General features: G+C 43.6%; 1 protein-coding gene across 4 annotated transcripts; it reads left to right on the top strand.

Annotated features, from left to right (window-relative positions):
• The first annotated feature begins 52 nt into the window (after nt 1–52).
• On the top strand, nt 53–27,368 carry LOC127067542 (zinc finger protein Gfi-1b-like). Of its 4 annotated transcripts, none has more exons than XM_051002584.1 (6): nt 58–911; nt 6,744–7,049; nt 7,190–7,408; nt 8,598–8,815; nt 12,953–13,103; nt 23,328–27,368. In XM_051002584.1, the coding sequence occupies exons 1-6, from the start codon at nt 905–907 to the stop codon at nt 23,726–23,728; spliced, it is 1,302 nt and encodes a 433-aa protein (XP_050858541.1). In that variant the 5' UTR covers nt 58–904; the 3' UTR covers nt 23,729–27,368. The 4 variants fall into 4 exon arrangements, with proteins under 4 accessions (XP_050858544.1, XP_050858541.1, XP_050858542.1 ...); XM_051002585.1 differs by lacking the exon at nt 58–911 and adding an exon at nt 1,808–1,893; XM_051002586.1 differs by lacking the exon at nt 58–911 and adding an exon at nt 1,913–5,053.

Genomic DNA, 27,368 nt, shown 5'->3' with positions numbered 1-27,368 from the left:
ATCGTGCGCCCGATAGAGCACGGACACGCATGCAAATGTGCACGACCGAAACGTTGATGCATCCACACAAAAACATTTTCTGCCCCTCTACTACAAGTCTCGTCCCGTTGAGAAGCTCGTAGTGGAGTGGTAGGCGTGGTCTTTGGATAACTCGTGTGGCGTTCGCTTACATGTCTACGTATCTATACGTGTGCACACGCATGAAGGCACGCACGGGCGCGCAGGTGAGAAGAGAGAAACCCGACCAGGTAAGGGGAAGCTACCGGCGCGGTGGGCCGACTATACGGCGCGCACGCCACTACGCGAGACCGTTCGTACCCTCCGCGACTACACCGGGGTCAGTCAGGGTCCTGCTCTTAGCCAGGACGCTCCAAGACCTTGCGCACGCGGACGACACCGGGTGGCCAGTAAAGGAAAAAGAAAGGGGGAGAGAGAGAGAGAGAGAGAGAGAGAGGGAGAGAGGGAGAAATTGAAAGAAAATTTTGCATTTTTTCGTTAAAAATTTGTACGCCTTTCTCTCGCTTTCTTTGCTGCACTTTTAGCGACGTAGTAAAGCAACAGTCGATGGTATAATTTTGGTGTTTGTTCGCTATACCTTTTCGTCTTGGTTCGGCGAATCAATTCCGATCGACCGGACGAATTAGCAGCCCGACCTGGGTCAACCACGTGATAACTCTATAGAAGCTCGCTTCTCTCCGGAGGAAAGGATCGCGAAGAAGAGATAAGAAAGGATACTTGATAATACAAGCGCATTGGGAACACGTTTCTACAATTTCTGGAAGAGTGCGAGCTAGAAGTTGGACGAACGTTCAACGTTTATACATGAGCGGAGAGAAGTAACCCTGATCCCGTTGCCGTTGCCGTTGCCGTTGCCGTTGCCGTTGAGATTGCGATTAGGAACGTGATGTGTGGTGAGTAATGAACGTCTATGAACGATAACGCGCATTCATTACATTCAAATGAATAATAATGAGATAGCTAGCGAAGAAATCGTCATAGGTCAAACGTGCGTACATTGAAGTCTTTTGTGTGCACATTTATTAGAGAAAAAAGATTAAAGTTTTGCACGAAAATAGATTTACTTCTAATTATATCAATGCGTAAACTATATGGGATTTTTTCCAAACTTCGTAATGGTAAATTTGTCGTTTGATTAGAAAAAGATAGTGATATTGAGTTACTTCTCGTAGGGAAGAAAATTTGATCACATAGGAAAATATGAAAAAAGGACCCGACTAACGTTTTTTAAGAATCGAAAGTGGTGGCAGCAATTATTGAGATAATTAACGAATAAAATTATACGTACGTCGATGAAAGCAAGTCATCGCCGACTGGTAACGTTTAGTATAGCTCGTTGTCGTATATATTTGTGTAGTTTAGATATTGTAAAAAATATTCGGATTATGCCACAAGGTAGAATTCATTCCTTTGAAGGTATCATACGTAACGTTTCATCGTATCGTTGCTTTCTGCTTTCTCGATTCTTCCGTGTATTCGTAACTTTACCGAAAAGTTGTCGAAAAGCGATCGGAAACACTTGAGTACACATATTTCGGGCTATTAACGACGTCGCAATGTCAATACGTTCCTATCAATCGCAGTCGATTCATGATTATTTCGAGATTTCCATGAATATTCATTGGACGGATAACGCAATCGTTTCGTTATTATCATTTATCGAGGACGTTTCCGTTTTTCTTTTCGCTCGGAGCCACACGTCGCTTTGGTCGATTTCGCCGCTACATTCTCTTTTATCCAGATTTTTATTTCAAGTATTTTTTTTTTTTTTTTCTTTTCTTCAAGCGCATCGAACTCGTGCCAATCGCGATAAGTTTAATTAAGTAAATGCACACGTACTTAAGTATGGGATGAGCTAGCTCGAGATTCGCGCACGTAAGTACACGCGTACATTCTTTGGTTTATATTCTTTTGTTTTCTCTCTTGCAATTGGTCGAGTATTTAGTACTTGTTAGAACGATCACGGATTCTCTATTAGCCGTTGATCGATGGTTTCGAAATATTCAATGCGGAACGAACTCTTTTCGTCTCTGCTCTCTCTTGCTTATCGCTTTGTACTGTGCATTATGCAACAGCAAAAAACGTCGGAAGATTGTAGCGACTATATGAATGATATGAATGATAATTACGATTATAACAAGTTACATTAAAATTTGTAGTGGTTCGTGAACGATGAAATCCGCTCGTATGATACCTTGGTCGTTACCTTACCTATGTTATATACTTTTCGACCCAACAACGTCGCAATGGGCTAAGTGTATGTGTTTTTAATCTCATAAATAATTAGCATATCCGGTAATAACAATGCGAGAGTCGTATTAATTAAACACTTTATCTATGCAAACCAATCGACGACTCGTTATGCCATTTTATCGGGCTATGTTTTATGCAAGAATTTTACGCGCAAATCTTTACAGATTTATTCGACGTGATGATATTGAATTGCGATTAGAATTATTTCGAATGCATGAACGAATAAAAGGGCCGAGAACACGATTGTTATCGAGGAACCTTGAAAGTCTTATTATTTTTCTACTCGATCATGCTCGATCATTTACAACTATGCAGATAGCGATGTGTTTGATCAGTTGTTACAATTTTTCCGACGTAGTAATTATTTGTAAACCGTAATTGAGTTATATATAAACACTTGTAACATGCTCGGTCGGCGGATTAATAATTGCGATTGCGTAAATATCGCATTGGATGTCGTATGACAACGACGATGATAATCGTTGCCATAACACTCTCGCGAAACAGATATTATCGCAAGGCAGTAACACTCGTCGCGAGTCTTATGATAATTAGTGAACAGGGCTTGCAAAAAATAACAAAGAAAATCTTCCAAATGTAAAAATAGCGCAGACCGAAATTCAAACAAATTACGCAGGTCGCGAGTAATCGCGAAGATAAGGAAGAAATTCAAATATATGTACGTACGTACACGAAACATTTGAATCACGATGGAGTCAATACAAACATCTTTCGATGTCGAGTTGGAACAAGGTTAAAGAATCTTTAAAGAGATTCTTTTACGCATCTTTTAGATAAATACGTGTGCGCGCGCGCGTGTATATATACGTATACATGCATACATCATACATGTGTGTGTGTGAGTGTGTGTATGTATATAGACACACACACAATCGTCGAATCGGCGATAATTAAATTCATTCTTGTTGATTGGAGAAATGATTCGACAATGTGTAGATAACACATTTTCAAGTAAGGAACACGTTCTGATATTTCGAGTGTCGTCTTTATTTTACTTTCATTGTTCACGCCCCGCTTACATTCAGGCGTCTTCCTAAGAGAGACAAACAAAAGACGACACTTCACCACATTCGCTATCAGACCGTTCTAAACGATGCGACGCGATGCGACGCAATCATAGAGAATCGACTAGTTGAATATTTTAGTCTAATTAGACCTTGAAAGTGACCACGTATATTCTTGCCTTCGCTTTGCTTTTTTGCTTAACTAAATACTTATGAATATAAATACTTACGAACTACTAAACTAAAAGAGAAAGAGCATCGATGTGTAATTGATGCAAAAATCGCCTTCATCGTATATAGAATGTGACGACGCTATTGAAAACGTCCTTCGTTTCGCGTTATACGATACTTATGCATACATACGTGTGTAAGTACGTACGTATATTCTGTCTTCAAATTTGAAACTGTATAAGATTATAAATCGTGAAGCGCATAGTGCATCGAACGAACGTTATTGTCTCCGTTAAACGACTAACTCGGTTTGAACGCGAACACGCTCACGATACCTATCATCTCGAACGTCAGTATTTTAAATATATTCCGGAATCACATGAAACGTCATAGATCCCGTCTTGCACGCGAGACTTTCCCGTTGGTACCCGTTAATCATAAAAATCGTTTATTACGGACGATTCGCCTAGTTTTATTTATAAAAACGAAACAGGACATACGAGCAAGTTCCTGTAGGGAGATAGAGAATAATGAAAATTCTCGAGATCGCTTTTTTTACGAAGTTAGGATCAGGACGCAACCCTAGGAGAGCTCGAAAGTTGTCGTCCGTACGCACGCACGCACGCACGCACGCACGCACGCACGCACGTCGCCCGCACGCACGCATGCACGTGAAACGTATGTATTCACTTGCTTTTATTACGCTCTCACTCGTCGAGCAATCACGCCTGGTCGACCCAAGATTAGAATCTCGTCTCCCGACGAGTCAGCTAGGACGATACAGGATGTGCACGCACACCATGCGACATATATAATTCATTCCGCTCTTTGGCCGATATAGCGAGTACTTACGTGTCGCCTTGTTTTCGACCGACTGTGCCAATGGGGTAGATACGCGAGAACCGTTGACGCATCGAGCAACGTTTAAATACCACACTCCTCGTTTAATCGCCGTCATCCGATTTATGCTAAATACATATTCTACCTGTTCGATATCTTTCAGCAGAAAACAAAACATTCGCTCGTTCGTCTTTTTTCCAAGCGGAACGTTTATATATATCCGAGTGCTATGTATTACGCGTACGAGGCGTGTTTTTTAAACGTCGTCCGTTTTACGAAGTAGAGAAACTCTCCTTAATTGCCGTCGGCGACGAATGTCTTTGGTCAGATTCGTATTTGTCATCGACGCCTGTCAATAATTTACAAGGGGCGTTGCGATAAATAATCTCGTCTACCGTCAAGTTCGTCTTATCGTCAGATTTTCGTTAGTAAAAAATAATAGTTTTCTAAACTGAAATTCAGAGACAACGTTGCCGGGCTCACGGGCGCGACACGTGAAAGACGTGGGTCACTGTCCACTGGGACGCCCACGTCGTCTTCGAGGAACGACAACGTTCGACCTCATGCTGCAGTTCGAACAGTTCGAACGTTGAAATCATTTTTCACCCATCCTTCAACGGACACCTCGCACCAACGGATTAGTCCTTATTTGTAAAAACGCTGACTGGCATCGTCGGCTGACTGGCAGCCTTCGAAACGATGGCAAACTAAGGAACGCATGGTGTGAGATTTTGACGGTAGGCTTGGTAAGAACGAAAAATACTACCTAAATACGCGCGATACGAAAAACTTAGCCAGGTCCATGGCGAAGACAATAGAAATATGTGCTTACGTACGTAGACACACCGTTTGTAAAGTAAACCATTCGAAAGTATATCTTTTATCGATCTTTTCTTAAATTCGAAAAGACGGCCCTCGTACAACGTCGTGATTCTTCATCGTCGACGTGCGACATTATCCCTTCGAGAAAAAGAAATCGACTGACTTGTGTCGCAGTATCAAAGATAGATGCCATTTCGCTTCCGCGGAGAGAAGCATCTTGCGAGAAGGAGAGAAACGAATTTCTACGATGGCCGATGAATTAAGGCGGCGCGTCCGAGGGAAAGCTTGAGAGACTCGTTCTCGGAGACGACGCGACGAGCGATCGTACACGTCGAACCTTTGAAATTGGGATTGGATTTGCAAGGAACGTCGTGCGTCATGAATCTGCGAGTGATCGCGCGTGCACCCGATTTTTCCACTTCTCTTTAGGTCGGCCGAGTTTTCAATACTTAGGGACTGAGAAGGGACTCGCTCGTGCGAGTAGGCTAAGCCAAAGGGTCGTCTATGCGAGAGACGATATATCATATTTTCGGGCAGCTCCGATATCGAAAGCGGTAGGACCACCGAGTACGTTCGAGCAGAGCCGAGCGCGAGAAGTACTTCCCTCGTTCACTTTCCGAGCGCCACTTTCTCTTGGCATCTTCTCCGTTTCGCTGACACTTCTTCCTCGAGATATTCGAATTATCGATAATTACTACCGCTCCAGATATTACCGAACTCGAATTTTTCGGGGTTACGCGGAATTAACGATCGTACGCGTACGTGCGTACGATCTACTTGGCGGGGCTCGTGTCATCGAGCGTATCCAATACCGGTTTTCGAACGTTCGACTATCGTTAACCGGCTCGTATATCGAGCAACGTTTCGGTGCTTCTTCCCAGAGAAGATAGCCCAGTTTGATTGTCTTCCGTCGATTTATCATGCGTGACGTCACACATTCGCTTCTACCCGCCTTCGGTCAGTCGTCGGTCAGAGGGAAACATGTCCGATTGAAAAGAAGAAACATTTTCTTTCGAATCGGGTATAATCGTAATTAAGTAGCAAGCGATATGGCACTAACCATCTTCTCCGTTCCCAACTGTCGAAACGCGATTGTCACGAAAAGCAGCTTTGCTCTAAGGAAGGAGCTCTAGTCGGAGCTCGTTCTACGTTTACTATTGTATATTTGTTATCATCTTAATTAGTTTCCGTAGCAAATCGTTAAAATTGCTCGTTCTCCTATCTCTCGCAATAATGGCTCATGCGCGAGCCATTATAAAAGCTGCGTGAATGACAGACATTACCGCGAGCATAAAAGTAGTAAAAGTAGTAAAAGTGGTCGAAGGTTCAGGAATCGTGGAGATCATCGGCAATGAGGTAGAGGTAAAATAAATGCGAGCACGATCGCGTAATACGAAATAACTCGATAGATCATCCTCGTTCGTCGCATGCAATTACATAATAGGTAAGTACTTGGAATATCGACCGAAATTACGGTCTGATAAGAAACTACGAAGCACGTTTAAAGGTAACGTTAATTTCAGCCATCTTTGCCAAGCGATCGTCTCTTAAAAGAAAGAAAACTTTGGATTTTCATTTTAGCAGGGAGTTGATCGCATTCGTGTGAAATTTCAGAAGCGGTTCCACGAACTTGGCACATGAAACCGGAACTTCACAGCGATCCTGTAGGAGTTCCGGTGGGAGCGCTGTCGCCCCCGGCCACCCTATCGCCTCCCAGTAGCCCCAACGTGACGTTACCACCCTCTCCTTGGAGCCCAGGCGCTCCGGGAAGCAGCGCGAGCAGCGCTGCCTTCTCGAATCTTGCCTCTAACTTCTGCGTACCTGTTCCGGACCGTTTCAGCGCTTTTACTCTCGTGTCCGGATATGGTTCGGACCTGCGACTACAAAATTTGCCTCATACCGCGAACGTAGCTACGCGAGGTAAGACCCTCTTCCTCTCTCTCTCTCTCTCTCTCTCCATTTTCTTTCTCCACGAGTCGATCGGTGTATAACTTGATAAGAAATTTTTCGAACTACGACATATACCATTTCTCACGATTTAGAGGATATTTTTATTTTAGAGATGCGTTGCGGTCTGATGTACAGTGGTTACGCGACGTCCGGGACCACTTGGTGGACCCGAAACGTAGGCTTTCTGTTGCCGCATTCCCTTCTGCCGCCGTTAAGAATTCCAGCTCAGCAAACGACACCGGTCGCCAATTGTTCGCCCATCCATCCGGAACCTCTAAGCCCGGTCAAACCAGGCTCGCCGAGATGCACCACGGAAAAAGCTGCAATCGGTGAGAGACTACACCTGATTCTGTAATTTGCGACTGTTGCCGTTTCCGTAAATTCTAAATTTCCTAATATATGTTTTTTTGAAATTCTTCTACGACCGCTTCAAATAGGAATAATTAAGAGTTGTGACGACACGACTACCTATCGTTCGACCTATCGTCGCGTGATTACGAGGAATCGGATAACGAGACGATATGTAGGAGGACAATTCCGTAACAAACATAAGCTCGTAAATGGCGACGAATGGTCGTACAAAAACGATCGGCAAAAGAGGCTAGAACAAAGGCTAATCGCGCAGCTGCTACCGTTAAAAGCGTCATTTTTCGTTGAACGTACATAGACGAGGTTCTTACAAGTCATCAATTATTTTCGATAATGCTCTTCAAGCTGACGAAGCGGTATTACGCTTTATTTTAGGTCGCTAAACGGTTTCAGGCGTGCGAATTTTATCGCGTAAGAAATAGAATATTCCATTTTGCTATTACAGACAAGTCGACATTTCGAGCAGTCTCGGTATCTCGGCAGAATTCAATCTTATCGAATTGCGAATACGTTCACGAGTCTGATTAAATTCATTTACGCGAGTCCTTTGCGTTTCTCTCTCTCTCTCTCTCTCTCTCTCTCTCTCGCTCGCTCTCTCTTTCCCTCTATCTACCCATCTATCTATTTTGAGTCCTTCATACTCGTCCGTACAATTTTGATAACTCGTTTTGGTAGCGATCGTTTCGAAAGTTCTTCAAGAAAACGCGCCTGACGTAGCAACGTGTTTACGGTGTCTTCGCGAAAGATAGCAAATAGTTAAATACCCAACTCGATAAGAATAAACGGCCGATACTCTTCTACTACTTTTTCCTTATACGTAAATACGGGACGAAGAAGAGGAAATGCGATGCGAAGCACGGCAAATTTTGTGTTTGTTGGTGACTCGTTAGGACGATACTCTTTTGCTAAAAGATTGCACTATCACGTGAGCGTATACGCGCAGTAATCAAGCGATAATTCTATTTTTAGTAGCTGAAAATTTTAAAATTCTAGAAATTCTATTTTTAGAATGCGCGCACTTTTTGGTAACGACTTTAAACGTGAGATCAGAGAGAGAGAGAGAGAGAGAGAGAGAGAGAATTTGGATGCTCGCGCGGTATTCGCAGCGTTAAGGTTGCATCTAATTTCAATTTGCACCACGTGTTTTAGAGGAAGAAGTACCTCTGAATCTTAGCACGAAACCAAACGACGTCTCGTCGAACATCACCAGGAAGAATGAAATTTGGTCGCCTGGATCAGTTTGCGAAAGAGAGGCCAGAGAAACGAAAGCACCGTCTTCTAAAAATCCTTTGGCGACTTCTATAATCAACAGGCAAATTCATCATTCACCCCTCACTCCATCGTCGTCGTCCGAAAGAAGCTTTCAAGTAAGTCGCTTTCTCTTTCTATATCATCTTTTATGTAGATATATTTCATCGAGCTTTATCAAATCAATTAGCAAACAAGTGCAAACTGAAAATCTACGGATGTACATTACTCGAGTACGTGTATGTGATGCAGTGTACGTATAGCGCATGTAACTACTCGTCAAAGTCACATCTCGATTAGGAAGGGATACACTTTGAAGTATATTCTCTAATCGATTACGAGGACAGATACGATTGGATTTTCGAAACGTCCTAACTTATCCGGATCGAGAAACGAACGTCGTAGTAGCCGAGAAGCGCGAATCGTCGAACGCCAAAGATCGACGATAGGCCTTCGAGGAAGTCGAGTGGTATCGGTCCTGGAAATCTCGAAGTTACCTTCCACGACACGCGCGCGCGCGCGCGCGCGTACACGTGCACAAAGACACACGGGTTCTCTCTCGCTCCCTCTTTCTCTGTAGCGAATGTGCACCTTTAGGTGGCTCGTGCGTGGGTTTACCGTACGAAGTCGATTTTACGAGCTCGACTGGGACACTCGACTCGAGACTTTTATCGGCGCGCTCTTCTTTCGCGCGAACGTAAAAAGCAACTTGGATTTCCATCCGGCACGGCGCGGCACATGACTCTCCGCGAGAGCAACCGCGGATCTCGACGATCAAAGATCAAGACCCTCGGCGTAGCATTGCATATGTATGTGCGCGTGCAACCGCTCTCTCTCTCCCCCTCCCGATCTTCCACGCCGAGCGTCCTCCGCAAAAAATGAAGACTCCGTCGCAACGCCGATTTGCCGAGGTTAATCGCCGTACCTGATTCTTTTTACGATCAATTTGCGAAGCCGCGCGAATAAATTCTCTCCCGTGCGCGCGAGCTTCCCTCCAGCATCTTTTCTTACATCTCCAAGTAGTCGCGAAACAACCGATACTCGATCGCTTCCGCGCGGAAATATCGACCTGACGCAAGACTTGCACGCTAAAAAATGTCTACACCAATATGTTCTATACTATGTACCTTTGAACGGTTTTGAACAGTTTTTAAGATAAAAACGTAGCGCAGGCAAATCCGTGGTAACGGGAAAGGAAGAGAAAATGAAAATTTCCAAGTTCTCCTCCCTCCCATCCTCCACTTCCCTTTCTCATCTTATTCTCGAGCGTAAACGAAACAAACGAAATCCGCGATTTCGTGGTGAAAGAAGAAACGACGTGTCTTTGATTACGCCGATTTCAGGAGTCACGCGATCTGAAATTCCTGCGAAAGTATATAAGTACCCCCCAGGAGTCGGTGCCGAGGAAACGGGTCAAACGTTTTGACGTGTACGTACGTCGTACGTATGGATACGTGTGCATACGTAGGAACGTACGTATCGGTGAGGCTACGTCGTAATTACGCCCGATTCGATGGGAGCTCTCGAACTCTCTCAGCAGTGGTTTTACGTCCGACACGTAACTGTAATGCGGACATATTAGGATATGCGGGCCAGACGCGTCACGTCGTTTTTATTTCGGAGGACTGATTTTATTTTTCCAAACTCGACCCGAGTTGCCTGCCGAGTGCTGGGCCTTTCCCGATCGGCGAACGAAACGCGACCTCTTACCGCTTTTCGCTCGACAAAGAGTGTTTCCAATGCGTGCTTCTCAAATAAACTCATATCCGTTCTATCGCGTCGAATAGCCGTGACGGTATGAGAGTTGGATTAAGAAAATCGTTGATTCTGCAAAGAAAGGTCAAACTCGAAAGGTCAACGCTTCGAATTTTCACGCTGGCTCCTTGTCTACTGTGTTATTCGAAGAAAGGATAAAAAACGGAAAGAAAAAGAAAGGAAACTAAAATGGAAAATTCACACGGAAGGTATCGATGTCGATCGTTGGCGAAAGTCTCGGTCAGGTCAAGCGACAGCAGCAGCGACAGCAGCAGCGACAGCAGCAGCGACAGCAGCAGCAACAGCAGCAGCAGCAGCATCTCGTAACGCTCGCGGACGTCTCCCTTTTGTCTCGAAGCGCCACCGGAAGCGAACACTTTCGTGTCGTGCGACTACAATGGCGTGCTCCACTCCCTACCCGCTTTCATTCCCACAATCCATCGCTTCCTTTGCGACTCTTGAACGAAGTGCCGCGGTGCTTATTAACGATCTCCCTTACCTCCTTCGTCCTTCCTCCTTTCTCACTCTCTCTCTCTAATCCTGTCCCCCTGTCCCCGCCAGCTTTGCCGCTGATCCACAAACGGGACGGGCGTTTTCACCGAAGCGACTCCTCTCCGCGGTGTACCGAAGCAACGGGGTATTTATTTCCTTCCTTTTCTTCCGAAAGAAGAAAAAAACAGTCCAACCGTTATCGATACCGTACACCTTTCCGTTATCATTCAACGTAATTGCCATTGTCTTGCGATTATTATCGACCTTGAAAATCAACAGGAGGTCAATACGGATGTTAATAAATTTTAACGAATCGACGAACGACGATCTCCAACGGCGGTGGTCGTTGACGACGATCGCTGATTATCACAAAGAATCGTAAACTCGTAATAAGTCGAAGAACCGCAATCGATTCGGCGCGACGGGATAGAAACGATGGCTTTTGACAAAAGCTTCCACCGAGAGGAAGTTTCTTTTTCCTGCTTAGGAAGGATGCGTTCGTGACGAAAGAAGCGAACAGCAAGGACGAGACTCGGATGCTTTTCGTCGACTTTGAACCGGCTTTGTCGACTTTTCCCTTTATATTTCGTTTTGTTTCTTCTTTTTTTCTTCTTTCCTCCGTTTGCCTCCTTTGCGTCGAGGACGCACGTATGAAAGCAACGATCAAAATCGGGGACACCCCCTGCCTCCATCCCTTTACGAGTCGTTTCACGTTCGACAACGCTCCCGTCCCACGGGGACGCGCGAGAACGGGTTTTGGTGTTTCAGCATCGAACGTTATCCGACGATGCAGGACGAGTCCCGTCTCGCGTTCAAGCGGGAAAAATGTATTTGCACGGTGGGCGATCAAAAGGGGCTGAGCCACGATTACGTCCGAAAGATATCGGGCCGAAGTATCAGCTAAGCTATCCCCTCGTGCCTGTCGATGTTTCGGGGCTTAGCGTTAAAAGCGCAATCCATAAATCGATCGTCGGGACCGAACGAAAGGAAATTGAAAAAAGCGGAGTTTGGAAACGCAAAAGGATACGCGCGCGCGCGCGCGCGCGCATACGGGAGTAGTGTTTCGAGTTGGTTACGATCACGCACGATTCTACCCAGCCGCTTACAAACCTACATATGTACTTACTTACGTATATTGTCCGGAAAGAGACACGCGTGTTGCGCGTAGCATTGTGACGACTGGCGCCTCCGCTACAATGAGTCGAGAAAGATAAAATGAGCACAGGTGCGTCGGCCGTCCCGTCTCGGCGCGGCGCGGCCCTCTTGAAGGTGTCCCTTCCTTCTTCTTCCCCTCCCTTTTTCTCTTCTCGTTCCCTTCCTCGACTCGACGATCGGTTTCATCTTACAATCCGAAAGGTCTTTGCTTACGCTTCCTCGTAGATTCGCAGTGCGTCTCTAGAATCGACGATATTTGAACGACACATTCGGAGAGAGCGAGGACACGCAGTCCCGATACGCGAGAAGCTACATAGATTTGACGAAGCGAACGTTGAAGATCGTTACACGCTCTATTCTCCGAGCGATGGAGCACACATGGACGGATAAAAATTCCGTTGTTTAGGTAAAACTGCGTTCTTCCACGTGCGCGAAAATGGGCCGCGGGCGATTCGTCGGATATCCGACGAGTGGCAACGAAGGAAATGGAGTACAAAGAGAACGGAAATTCATTCTGTCTCTAATTCCTTCTTGAATTGATATAAGAACAAAGGGGATGAATCGACAAAACTATAATTGCATGCTTACTTCGACACGCAATTCCTGTTCTCTCTGGCTTGATAAGTACACCGAGTCGCAAGTGCCAAAGGCACCTGTCCCGGCTACGAAGACGTAGATTTTTCTTCCAATTTCTGGACGAAGTAATACCTATCTCTGTCCATAGATAACGATCGTTAGAGGTAGAAAGGTTACGTTAGGAGAGCGCGTAAAAAGCGAAAAGAGAGAAAGAAAAGTTTTAACGCGACTTTTCGAACGGAGTATTAACCCGAAAAACCACGAAATCCTTGTTACAGTGCAAACAATGCGGGAAAGCATTCAAACGGTCGAGCACGCTCAGCACTCACCTTCTAATTCACTCCGACACGAGACCCTACCCCTGTCAATATTGCGGCAAGAGGTTTCACCAAAAATCGGACATGAAGAAGCACACGTACATTCACACCGGTGAGTATCCTATATACCGATATGCACGTACGTACGTACATGAGTTAGCAGATCGATTGATGTTCCAGAGTGGTTCGAGAAATTAATGAAAATCGATAACTCGAATTATATCACGAATAAATAATGAAAATGCATAATGCAGACGATTGCGCATTAACGTTATAGAGGAAAACTTATCTTCCGATAAGAGTCACGGATAATTTTTCAATTAATATTCATCCGAGTTGGAAAGCTTTTTCTATCGTAGGACGAAAGCGTTGCGAAAGCTTGCCACTTTGGTCGATACATACTTACTCGCTTGCGCGCACACACAGCCCTGTCCGTTGTATTTAATAATTCCAACGGTTCGTAACAAGAGAGAAGCGACAGGGCAAACTATTCTCCGTTCTTGGTTACCGTTCGAGTTCGATCGCACGAGCTTCTCCATTTTCGCTCTTTTTATCGCTCATTGTTTTCGGGGTATCCAAAGTACCCCGCGTCGTAGGCACGAGCCCAACGACAAAGTTCAAGACGATCGAGTCGCTAGAGCGGTTTACGAATTATTTACGAAGCCCGCTTGTTGCCACTACGTTACATTATTCAGAGTTCCTATTGTTGCCGTACGATCGACGAAATGTTTCAACATAAGTCCGTGCGTTTCACGACCGAAGGAATAAATGAGAAAAAGGATACTCTTTATCGTGTTTTCCGATAATACAGAAATAATTCCGTATCTTTCCTAGACGTAGTTTTACGAAGTCTCGGTACCTCCCGTTGTACGTTGTATGCGCGCGCGTGTACGTTCTTCTCGATTGATTCGACTTTCTCTTTTGATAAAAGGATACGCTTTTATCGATAGGCGCGCACCTACGCGCAACGTCGAGGTATAACGTTGATGTTCCTCTTCTTCGTTGTTACTTAATTACGATCGAGACGAACGAAACGTTGCGAATAATCAATTGCGATTAATTTCAATTAGAAGATAAAAAGTGCGTGCGTTTCGTTCCGGGAAAAAATCCGACGAAAGAGCGAGAGGAGCTCGCGTTGCACCGCATCGCGTCGTCTCGTATCGCAACGAAAGGTGAATCCGTTTCGTGCGCGTTATCGCGCAAATGGAATTAGGTAGACGGTGAGCCGCGTGCGTTTACTCGGTCGAACATGCAGCCCGAACAGGAGAAAGGAAAAAAAAACGAAAAAGAAAAAGAGAGAGAGAGGAGGAGGAAGAAACATTGGGCATTTGCGTTCGGCATCATGGTCGGCATCATACAATCGAGGTTATATCACGATGTTAGCGCACGTTGACGCATACAAGGAGCGCATCGTCGTCCTAACATCGTCGCGGTCACCGTCCGGTATTATATATATATATATATATACACATACATACATGTATATATAAATACATACATACATATGTACGTACGTACGTATACATGTATATGTGTGTGCACACACGCGCGCGCGCGCATTTATATACACAATAATGCTTCTAGGCTACTTCTGTCGTAAGCACACGTTTGCGAATCACGCATACGGCGTATAATAGTAAGTACTATACGAGTATGTAAAGTCGATAGTTCTCTTTATATGGAAAGTGGGATCCAAAGTGACTACGATCCTTTCCCCCTTTTTACATTTCCTTTCTTCCTTTAGACTTCATAATTTCTACCATTAGACTTCCTAATTTCTTTCTAACGAGACTTTTCATATTACCTTAGTCTCCCTCCGAGCATGACCCCAGACTTGGACGATACGTGAGGTTGAACGCGTCGTTGTTTAATCATTTATTATTAGTCGATGCTTGAATTACGCATTATATTTCTAAACTTGAACAAGGATTGTGCGTACGAACGTAAGAATTTTTGAAGTTGCAATCAACGTTGCCTACGTTGCAAGAGATGACAAATGCGAAAAAGGATGCACGAATATCGATGTACTTAATTGGACGTTTAGATTCGCGATCGTGGCACCGTAGCCGCTTGTCTGCATAGCCTCTTTTATGTCCGTCGTAGCACGTAAACGAATCACGCACGGTACGGTAGGAAGGTATGACACGACTGTCGGGTCGATATTTTGTTAATAATAAGAAAAAAAAGAAACAAAACAAAAAGTAAAAAAAAAGAGAAAAATCAAAATATTATGATCTTGTGGAAAATATAAAGAAGGAAAAAGGAAGAAGAAGAAAAATAAACGAAAAGGATAAAAGAAGAGATTTTCTTTAAGAAAATTTTATATCAATCGTCGTACGTATAAAATTTCGACTGAAAAGATCCTTCCTGACGATGAGATTTGCTACTGCTTCGAAGCAATTAAGTCTCTCTTAGAGTTTATCGAGAAAATAGGATAGCGTCTCGCGACTCGTATCCAATGAAAGAACGATCCCTTATGCCACGAGCTATGTTCCCTAGAAGGGTAACTCTACTGGAAGCGTAAACGACTAAGGTTAAACCGCAACCACGCTACCTTATAGCGTGGTTAATTCAAACGCTCTGCTAGTTTCGCCAACAGCCCTTCCAACATATTCCTTCGCTTACAATTAGATTTGTATCTTTGAGTAACGTGATATATCGGGGACCAATTTCAACTTGATCCACTTAATTGAAACGAATGAAGTATCGAAGCGTCGACGACGTAATCCACTTCGCACGCAAGTAGTTATCCTTGACGAGAGATGGTTAAAAGACACGGTTACCGCGACGCCAAAGGATCCCCTTTGAAGGAACTTGGTTAGTTCGTTCCTTATCTTGTACGATTATGCCGGATGATACTTTTTTTCTGCATGTCTATTAAAAACTAACGATAATGCCTATCTGATTCATATCGAAGAGTAACGCGAGCGGCGATATATTTTCCTTCGCTTAATAATAATAATGGGAGGAACGTGATATCGATCGTCGTTGTTAAGTACGAGCATAGCAAACTTCCCCAAATCTCTTCCTTCCGGGAACGAGCTAGGAAGTTGCTATCACGCGGCCAGAAGGTACCTACTAACTTTCTGTGTGTGCGTAGAGAGAGAGAGAGAGAGAGAGAGAGAGAGAGAGAGAGAGAGAGAGAGGGTGAGGGAGATAGGCATATAATATATCGTAGGTATCGTAACGCGCGCACAGGCACAGGGAGGATCGCGCGTGTGTCATGCATCGCGCAGTGTCCTAATAACGGTTATATACGAATCGGACACATGTCTTTATTGATGCGAGTATGACGTCCGATGTCTGACGTCCGCTCAACAGCTGACGCGATCCGAACGAAACTCCCATGAGATTCGTCCGCGAGCGCGTCCGCGTCGTTTCGATTCGGAATTTTTATTTATTTATCGAACGGTCGCGCGATGGAATGTTCGATAATTTGCTTCTTCGTTGTCGCTTTCTCTTTCGAAATACGTAGAAAATAAGGTCGATTACGCTTTAACGTGTCGATTTAATCAGCTGCGCGAAGAATACATTTTCTCCTGAGAACGAACGGGAAGGAGCGCTTGTACGATGAGAAACGGTCTGTTTGCCGCGCACTAAGTGAGTTTCCGGCACGACACGCGCCACCGTGGCACGAGCCACCGAGGGGAAATGAGGTGGTGTTGCGTGCTAATTACTAATAGGTGGGGAGGACCCCTAGTCCTTTGCTTTCATCGTTTCCGCGCGGGAACGGTTCTAACCGGTAAAGTAGCTAAATGCGAGAGGACGGACGATTAATACCGAGCTTAATTCTATTTTCACGCGATCTCTGCCCGATTCGAAGCCCTCTCTCTCTCTCTCTCTCTCTCTCTCTCTCTCTCTCTCTCTCCATCTCCCTCTTGGTGCACTGAGAGAGATATGGAGAAAATACCAATCTAAATTAAACGTTTAAACGTTCTCGTCTAATCGTAAGCCTTAGAGTATCTAAACGAACGAAGGAACGATTGCACTCGCAGTTAAGTGCGTCGCAGTCTTATCTATACTATTCCATGCGTATCGAACGAAGGATAACGACCAAGTGATCGCTATTGTTTATGACTCGACAGATTCCGACCTCGATTATCGTGACGCAACCCCGTCTTGTTCATTTTACTCTACGTTCCTACGTAACTCTAAGGTAACTCTAAGGCGTTTCAGGCGATAAATGTTCCAAACTGAAATGCGGGTAATTAACGTGCAGGGACCTATATATGTATATGTATACCTACGTATGTATACGCGTATATACAATATATACGCGCTACGCTATGATTTACTCCCTACAGGATTTGTCGATTTATTATCGTTTTGATGAAACTTTGAAAAAGTCTATCGACGTTTTCGTTGCTTACTCTTGAACCTTTCATTCTTTGTAACATTTTTATCGTTTTTAACAAACGATTTTGACGTTTACGACGCTCGTCCGTTCGTAAGAGCGGAAAAATACTTTTCTCTGCAATACATATCTACGTACGTATGTACCATGTACGATTGTGCGAACGATAATTACATTGATATCGTCGTCGTATGACAACGTATGTTCTAACCGTACAAGGTTAGATACAGAGAACGATTCACATATCGATCAAAATACGTGTATTTTCTTGGCAAGAACTAGAAAATTCGAAGGATTTTTTGCTTTGGAATCAATCCGTTCATCGTTCCGTCGAGGGATCGCGATCTCGCGATCCGTTAAATTCCTTAATCCGTAGAAATCGTTTTGCTCGGGTATTGGCACATATTTCCATCCTATTCGTCCATATTCATCGTATTCATCTGTTAACGTAAATACCTTTTCTTGGTTCATCCTTCTTTGTTCGTTCCGCCTAGAAAATTACGTTTTCTTTTGTCCACCGTCCTCCTGTACGTCCCCATTTCCGATCGTTACTTCGCTTTGCTACAAATACAAAATAAAAAAAAAAAAAGATCGAGCAGAAGAAGAAGAAGAAAAAGAAGGAAACGCGAGGGAATCGATTCTTTTTTTTTTCATTCGCCCCTTTCTACCGCTATCCGTCATTTTAAAAGCAGCGAGCGAACGAAGCAGCGAACGAACAACAACATGGCTTTCCTCTTTTTCCGACATAAGAAGCGGGACCGAGAAATCAAAGTTTTCGTGCAACTTTATTGAAACAGCAAGTTCGACGCGAAAGGACGTATTTTTCGTATCGCGTAAAAGTTAATGCCAGCATAGATCCTCTTTATATTCCTGGCGATCGCTATGTTCGCTAACCGATACGGCCACTTTTATATGCACTTCGTTCGATAGACTCGACGTAGCGAGTCCTAAGGGACGAACCCTCCGTGGAGAAGAATGGCGTGATAATAACCCCTCGAGGTTTTGCGCTGTGTAATTGCAATTCTCTCCGAGGCGGTATATTGTTTTCAGCGCATCCATTCGTAGACACTCCGCGGAGTTTTCCCTCCCTTGCAAGACCGTGCTCTATAAATAATTCTCGCGGAATACGTGACAGGCTGGTACGATCTATGCTGAAAAATAGAAATGATATCTACGAGCTGTCCGACGTACCTTCGCTACGGTGCTATGAAAAATGAATTGCAACGAAGTCCACGAAACCCTTAATCCTTCGCATTCTAATCGTAAATTATCGCTGAAATCTGGTCACGAATCGATCCGCGTTATTGTGATTTTCGATACCATGGCTATAATATCTCAGCCACGGTCGAATAGAAATTTTAGCGATGAGCCGGTCTTCGCCGGAACATAGGATGTCGCGTAAAATTGTATAGGACGAACGAAAATGTGTAAATCCCGCGTAGTTACGAGAGAAACCATATAATTTCAAATAAAACCTCGTCGTAAGTAAATTCCAGCAAAGTCTCGATCGTCGGTGCACGATGCATTATGAAGTTACTTTTGCGTACAACACGACATTTTTGCGGGCATCGAACGATCAATAATGGATCGGCACGTATGAGCGATCGCGCACCGATCTTTGTCATCGGAAATTGATTTCCCTTTTGCGAGCTATTTTTTCTTTTCCTTTCTTTTTCTTCTTAGGAATTCCTCCGCAAAGTATACGCGCGGCTAAGTTTACTGTTTGCGATCGTACCTAAAAAATGAAAGCAACCATCGACGGAATATACGCGCGTTCTCCGTCTACTGCAATTTCAACGATTACGTTACCTACGCTTCGACGCTTCGGGTTAATAATAAATTTCACAAATGTGCATTATCGAGAATGACGAGAAAGAGGATGCGCGGTTCGTTTTTCTTTGTCCTTCGGCACATCAGCTACGAAGTGGAAGAAGAACTAACGGCGAAGTAGAAGAAATGAAAAGAAAACGAAAAGAAAAGTAAGGGGAAAGAGGCGAACATTTCCGGGAAATAGTTTGATCGAACGAGCGCGCGTTACTCCTCTGCCACGTCGTCACGATAGCCTGTCAAATAATTCTCGTTAGATCTAGCCGACGGTAGAAGAACGGCGGGAACGTTTATCGTTTATCGCAAAGAGAAAGAGAAACGATCGGATATCGTCGCGTCGTTCCCACTTATCCTCATCTTATTTTCGCTTACCGAAGATACGACGAAGTACATTATCAGTGGTAGATGACGACGGCGCAAAAGCACGAACGAGTCAATGAGAACGATTGGGAGCATAAGTTCTGTTACGGCGACAAAAATTATTTTACTATCGAACGATACATGCGCTACGGCCAAGACAAATGACGAGAAACTTTGGAGTCGCGCTATAAACGCGATCGTTATCAGGAACGATGCATCAAAGAGACAGGAAGTATTACGATATTAAAGACTCTCGTCTCGTATCGAAAACAGGTAGAAGAGCCGGGAAGGCACGCGGCAAGTCACACTAGGCTCGATCGATTTTTACTATCGCGGAAGATCCTTATTTCCCGTAAAACAAAAAAGTCGCATCGTCTTTTCCGAGCGATCTCTATCGAGCAATAACCGGACAAGGCGGATCGATTTGCCGACTCTCTTTCACCATCGTCGTTGATACGACATCGCGTTATTACATCAAGTTCGTTAGGCGAGTTTTGCATAATTAAGCGAGAACCACCCCCGACGGTCATCCCAGTCCGTCCGTTCTCTCTCTCTCTCTCTCGCATCGCCGCTTCTCGCATCGCCGCTTCTCGCATGCTCCGAGTGATAGGCGCGAACTCGTGCGCGCACAGACTCGACACAGGCGTACACGCGCGTGGTCGCAGATACGATTCTACCTCTCCTATCATTAAAATCGGCCACCGAGTGAACGCTTCGGTCGGTAAATATTTAAGTCGGTCGGTAAGGGGCTGGTAATGAGAGTCGGGACGGATCGATATACTGGTTCGCGCGTACGTATATGCGCGCGTCTCGTTCGCCGACACACTCGATAAATACTTTTCTTCTGGACCCAGTCAGCGAGGTCATTCTTCGTGATTTTTCAAAAAATGTCCCATCGGCGCTCCTCGACGCGATTCTCCCCAATAAATTCGGTATTTGCAATTTTTTCCCACCGTCCCTCCCGTAGTCCGTGACTCTACGTCTCTCTTCGTTTTCTTTACTTACTTTGATTATACGCGAGGTTCCCTAGCTAAAATCGATTGCAAAAACACGTCCAAGTTGTGCACGCGTTACGTCCAATTTATCTCGTAAAGCTCGCCTCTCTTCTTCTCTTTGAAAATAGAAGCGCGCGACGAAAAGCTTCAATTTCTATTGTATCGTATTTCTCTTTTCTCTTTTTCTTCCTTCCTTCGTTCCTTTCTTCGTTCCTTCCCTTTGCCTTGACTCGACAAAGTTATGGTGATCGAATCCTAGACGGCAATTACTATAATTGTATTTTTCTTCGCGCAAGCGAGTAGATAGGAGCGATGACAGGAACGAAGTGGCGGAACAGTGCGACAACAATATTCAATAGTCCTCCTGGACTCTACCATTCTTCGTTCTGTCATGCGAAAGATAATAATTGTAATGGTATATCCGATAATGCGATGATCGCCGATACGCTGAATTAAAAAAGAGACGGTAAGAGCGAAAAAGACGGATGAAGATGAGAGAGAATGTCTAATCATGCTGATATCGATTTGTCATCGATCGACGGGTATACGCTACACATGTGAAACGCATAGGCGAGCGCGACTACTTACATATTTCGTTCGTCAGAATAACGTGAGTTTCGGCAATGGCGCGAAACGAGTAACTCGGTTAAAATTTCTATCTTAAGTAAGACGAAACGAACGATAGGCGGAGGAGCGTCGAAATTTACGACGGAAATGGAGAATCGTCTTGATATCAGAAACGAACGACTTATCGTAGGAGCTCATCGTGAAATACAACGAGCACGTCACGTCGTACGACCAGAGTTATAAGTTTATCCTCGTGTGCGTCCTGACGGGTAGCGTATCTTTCTACCGTTTTAGTATACTTTTCATTCCCCGAGCCAAGGGGCCGTGTTCTCCAGAGAATATTATTCGCCGATATCGCTCGTTATACGGCACGTAACTTCGGGCAATTTACGTGGAAAATTTACTTGCCGCTATGTATGCGTACGTATATGCGATATCGAAGAAAGTGTCCCTCTTTCTCTCTCTCTCTCTCTCTCGCGCGCGCGCGCGCGTGCACGCTCGCGTAAATATACTCTATCCGATGAATAATTCTGCCGTCTTTCTCTCTTGGTTCGTCTTAAACGCCAATGAGATAAACGTTTATACTGAAAGTGCAAGCACTCGAACTATTGGCACCAGTTAGCGGGACGTACAAAGCGATGTTGTTGTTGTTGTTGGTAGTGGTGGTGGTGGCGGTGGCGGTGGCGGCGATGGTGGCGGTGGTGGCAAGTGGAGTCGAGGCAGAATTAATTCCTTTTCGATAGAATCTTAACGGCGACGCCTTCCGACGACGGTGTAACACCACCGCCATCGTCGTTCTCGTCGTCGGGGATACACGTTTTTATCGTCGCTTTATAATCGCAAAACTGTTTGCTCGGAATTTCGATGGCGACGTAACGGAGGAACAGCTGTTTACCTTTATTATCGCAACCCCACGATCGACGTTAGACGTCCGACCGAAGGACTTTTAGAAAAAGGCTTGCGAGTTGTCCGTTCGACCCTCTTCTTTCTACTCTCCCTCTTCTCTCTCTCTCTCTCTCTCACCTCTCTCTTTTATTGTCATTAACTCGTGCGACTCGTCTGAAACCTCCTTTTTCTACATGCCGGTACATATATCATATGTAGGCCCAAGTATCCTACATACATGTGCGTCAAGATTCGTCGAAATGATTGCGACAAAGCTAGCAAGCACACTTTTTAATATCACCCTATCGTTTATTGCGTTTCGTCGGTTCGTTCGTGGCTATCGATGTTAGAGGGAAAACCTTGGACACACATTTCGAGAGAGAGAGAGAGAGACAAAGCTATTGGCTCGCGCGATCGCCCGATCAATCCTCTCCATTTCTTATGTATGAGCGGAGGAAGACGACGTTTTCTCTTTTCTTTTTACTCTTTTTTTTTCATCGAATTATATCGATCGTCTGGAAATAACATTGTTATTTGGTAGGTCTATTTCTATCTTCGAGATGCCATTGTCGCTAACTCTTATTCCTATACCTTCGATCGGGTGCATCCTAAGCGTTATTACGCCAATTTCAAAGAGAAGTCGATTTAATTCAACGTACGCTTCTACGTTGACCATATCGAAAGATTATACTTACGACGCGTAATTCTATTCTTTCGTCCTTACCAAGATATCGATGCTCCGGTCTCGTTTACGTGGTCTTTCGATTAAAAAGGAATAAAGATTAATCGATTCATCGCGACGGTTTTGAAAGTGAATCAACATTAGTAGATATAATCGGCAGGTCGTCGTACCATCCTCGCACAATGGAATCTTTCGACTCGACTCGATATCGAGAGAAAGATCGTCTCAAGCGAATTAGCATCTTTACTCGTCGCATTGACGCAAAGCAACATCTTACGAGTTGCGCCATCGACGCGCGCCCAACCGTACGATTTATTAGTTTATACAGCTGCGTTTGATTAACCTTGCTTCATTATTCCAAACCGTGTCCCGTCTTCTCCGTCGATAATCGAATTTATGATCGCCGACCGATGCGCAAAGTATGAGTTTGCAATTCCGATTCCCGATCGTGCGATCCCTCCAACGATTATCCCTCGGATTAGTCATTAAAAAAGAGAAAGATGTAAGATCTACGAGTAGATTCGAGAGGTCTGTCTACGTATGTACATACGTATGTATCTAGATAGATCACACGTTTATGCTCGACGACGGTGAAGATGGCGCAAGAGAGGGATGGAGGGAGAGAGGGAGAGAGATCGTAATCACGGTATTAAACGCGTGTTCTAGGTGAGAAGCCCCACAAATGCGTGGTATGCGGTAAAGCGTTCTCGCAGAGCAGCAATCTGATCACTCATATGCGCAAGCACACGGGCTACAAGCCGTTCCAATGCGGCCTCTGCGACAAGGCCTTTCAAAGAAAGGTCGATCTTCGAAGGCATCGAGAAGGTCAGCATCCAGCGGCGCCGGCGTTAGACTATCGCTCGCTTCAGGTTGCGTCGGCTGGTGTCGGCGAACAAAGTGCCATTCAACGTAACAGCACCCGGCAACCTCGGTGCACGCCATCACCACCACCGTCACAAGCAGCGATACAACAACCACCAGCACAGCCGCTCTCCGGTACCACCGCCAGCGGCAGCACAGCCCCGTACAGAACGATACCGGTTCCGGGTAGCAGCAGCAGCAGCTGAGATTCGTCTCACCGACCGTCCTTTCCTTCTTGCAGGTGTACGCACGATTCCACGGGATCACCGAACGCGCGCCAAGCGTCGCACTCTAATTCGACTACACTTTTTACTTAGTCTCACACCTTTCGAATCTCTGCCTTGTAAATAATCCACGACGAATTGCTACTGCTAACGGAGACACCATGATTACGAGAAGGTATTTCATTCCTTCGTTCGTTATCCAACAGCATACATATTTCGAGGATGTTTTAGATATTTGGAAGACGGAGAAAAGTTTTCGACTTGTCGAACGTTGGTGAGTAAAGTTTAATATACCCAATCTTTTCGTCGCATTGATATATGACAATTTTTTGAAAAAAAAAAAGAAAGAAAAGGAAACAGGGACGAAAAAGAGAGGTGGGGGGGGGGGGGGAGAGAGAGCGATGTCTTATCGATCGTCCAATGCATCGGTTTCTTCGCGTAAATGTACACGCGTTCTCTATGAATGAAAACGAAAGTATTCGGCGAACATAATACATTAAAAAGCTCGAAAGAAAACAAAGGTCCCTAAAGTGGAAGTGCCATTATCTTAAAAACAATGGCCGATTTTCTGTCATTCGTTCGTCGTAGCGCTTCTTTGATATCGATCGACGCATTAACGTTGATTGTTCTCGTGGCGAAGGGACAACGTATGCTGTCTCTTAAACGATGTTTTCTCGCAAGACTACTTTTTCGTACGTTACTCGTATGTATTACATAATAAATACACGGGTTAATACGAAGGAAAGGAACGAACGAACGAACGTACGTAGGGAAGCGTATTATCGTGAAACGCGAACGACGAAATCGTCGTAAAAGCAGATTCGCGTGTGCAACTGGATGTGATGGATGGACGCTAGATTGGCTCGAAATAACACGCGAGTACCACCGTGTTCTTCTTTGACGCTGCGTTTGATTTTGAACGGGAAGAGCATGGATCACGCGTATACGACTCTTTGCGTTTGGGTTGCGTTTGTCTCTTCTCTATCGACGCGAACTCATCGAGGAAAACGAACACACGCGATAGTAGAAAAAGTAGATTTCTCCCTCCACCTCCCGCCCCCCCTCTCTCTCTCTCTTCGAATTCAACTTTCACACACAAAATTTGCCATTATATAGAACGGCGTTAACAATTATCGTATATCAGTGTACAAGTTTGTACTCTTAACGTCCAAGCTATAACGGAAGAAGAAATTTCTCTATTGGTCGCAGCGTTATAATTATCTTTATCTTTTCTGCGAACGAATCTATCTAATAACGAATATTTCAAGAGAAATTGAAATAAGGAGTGTTGAAAGGAACGTTGTTATCGAATCGGTGTTTCATTCCCGAATGTCGCTTTGTTTGTTCAATTAATTTATACGTATTTACTGTCTTGACGATAATTCGTGTAAAATTGTAAACACCATAATGAATTCATGACTTTATTTGTATCGAGATATCTATCGAAATATTATACATATATAAAGAAAGTTTGAATAAAATACAAATTTATATATACTATTTGTAGAAAATTATATTATAATGTAGCAAAGATTAATCATGAATGAAATAACATGAACCGTCCACTCGTTTCGTTGATTCATTTGTATGTATGCGTGGATGCGTGCGTGCGTACGTGCGGTTATACATATAAAATATGTATTTTATGCTTTAGCGAAAATTTATTATACAAGTATGACACGCATCTCGAGATGTGTACGCAGATGGCATCAAGAACGTTCAATGCCCTGATTAATGCACGTTGCCTGATTTTGACAAATTTTATGAATCTTAAATAAGAATTAAACAACTTATCCTACATTTAATTAATTTCTTCGCTTCATTCGATACACGTAAATACGTAAATGAGGATTTTCCTGTTGCCATCGCATATATCGGAAAATTATTTATTTGCTACTAACAATTCATAAATAAATTTCTGTTTGAACGCATAGATATTCTCAAATAAAACGTTTAACGGTATCGAGATAAAGGCATTGCTATGATTTCATCTTATAAAATCTCATTGGATATTATTTTTCACCAAAATTTCATTTGAATCGTCGTTTTTTTTTTATTATCTTTATATATAAGTATGTTCTTGAAAGATCGTGCACGTGATTAATGCAAATGAATGTTATTAATACTAAACATAGAGCGCTCTTTATCTATTACATGTCATAGTCTATCAAAGCCAAAGTCGTACGGTTAGAGAGATTTTTTTGTACCGGTTAATAGTTAAATTTTGGAAGCAACGAGAATGAAACAAATATTAGATCGTTTCATTATTTCTGCCATATTTTCTACGGACGCGAATAAAGTTTTATCCGTTGGACGTAACAATTCTGATATTGATGCAGGAAATACGTCAGAAATTATGCAACGATCTAATAAATTTCCGCGATATATAGGTATATATATATATAAACAAACCATACACACACACACACACACACACTACACACACTCGCGCGCTCGCGCGCGCGCTTGTTTGTGAATTGGTGAGAACAAGTGCAAAATTTTACGCCGAAATAAAAATGGAAAGAAGAACTTTCGTATGGTCGATTGTATAAAACCGAGAATGTATAAAAAAAAAGAATACATGTATAAAATAGATATATAAGCGTGCAAATGTACTTTTAACGATCGATACACAATTATTCGTACAAATACGTGAATTTCAACTTACGAAACTTAACTCGTTACGCATCTGTACATTTCTTCTTCTTGTGTCCACGTTTCACTATAATCAGCATCTCGTACATCTCTGCGTATATGTATGATACATTTGAAAATTTCTATATATGTAAGTACTTTTGAATTTATTAACGAAAGAAGATACACACACACACACATTTACTCTATACGAATAATTCTCTAAAATCGATTGTAGAAAATATAAAAAAGAAAAAGAGTCGAAACGCGAAAAGCTTCACATTTCGAAATTCGATGTATAAGAGAAAAATCATAGCGGCTAGAGGACCAAAGATAGTATAAAATGGACCCGGCTGATTGGTAATCTTCGGGTTTTTACAGAGAAAACGAAGAAGATGGTTTTATTTGTACTTTGAAAGTACTTTTAAGAACCCGAAACAAAAATCAAAGCCTTAGGTCCTTCTTACGCGCTAGTATAAGTAGTTTGTTAATTAGAGTATTATTTACGATCGAATCGACTTAAATCGATTCGTCTTAAGTCGATCTAGTACAGTGCTCGCGCATGCTTGTTTATGAGCGAATCTATGATAATAGGTACGGTATCGTCGTCGTTGCTTCGAAATTTCTTCTTTTCCTTCTTTATCTTTAAGGAGAATTCGAACGTGTGTTGATACGCGTTCTTTATATGCGAATGATTGTGTATAATTACTCGATAAGAAGATACACATAAGAGAAATCAAACCAATAGATAAATAAGTATATCATTTTGTCGTATAAAAAATGTATGCATGCACGCGTGTATGTTTGAGAGCGAGAAAATGTGAAAAAAGGGAATAGACGGTAGATGAGCAAGTTTTACGAGATGAAAGAGTAAGTGCAAGTACGAATGGAAAAATTGCGTTAGTTGATAAACCAAAAATATGTTTATTATTGCTAAAAGAAGATATTGATTGAATAAAATGTTTTCTTATATATCCGTTTTCCATTA

The sequence above is a fragment of the Vespula vulgaris genome, chromosome 11 (assembly GCF_905475345.1).
Source record: "Vespula vulgaris chromosome 11, iyVesVulg1.1, whole genome shotgun sequence".
NCBI classification, from domain to species: Eukaryota; Metazoa; Arthropoda; class Insecta; order Hymenoptera; family Vespidae; genus Vespula; species Vespula vulgaris.
Note: the sequence above shows the minus strand (reverse complement) of the source record. Positions and strands in the feature narration are given on the sequence as shown.

Coding starts and splice junctions, on each gene's coding strand:
- LOC127067542 (XM_051002584.1), top strand. Junction 7,409..8,597: donor CACGGAAAAAGCTGCAATCG/GTGAGAGACTAC, acceptor CACGTGTTTTAG/AGGAAGAAGTACCTCTGAAT. Junction 13,104..23,327: donor GCACACGTACATTCACACCG/GTGAGTATCCTA, acceptor CGCGTGTTCTAG/GTGAGAAGCCCCACAAATGC.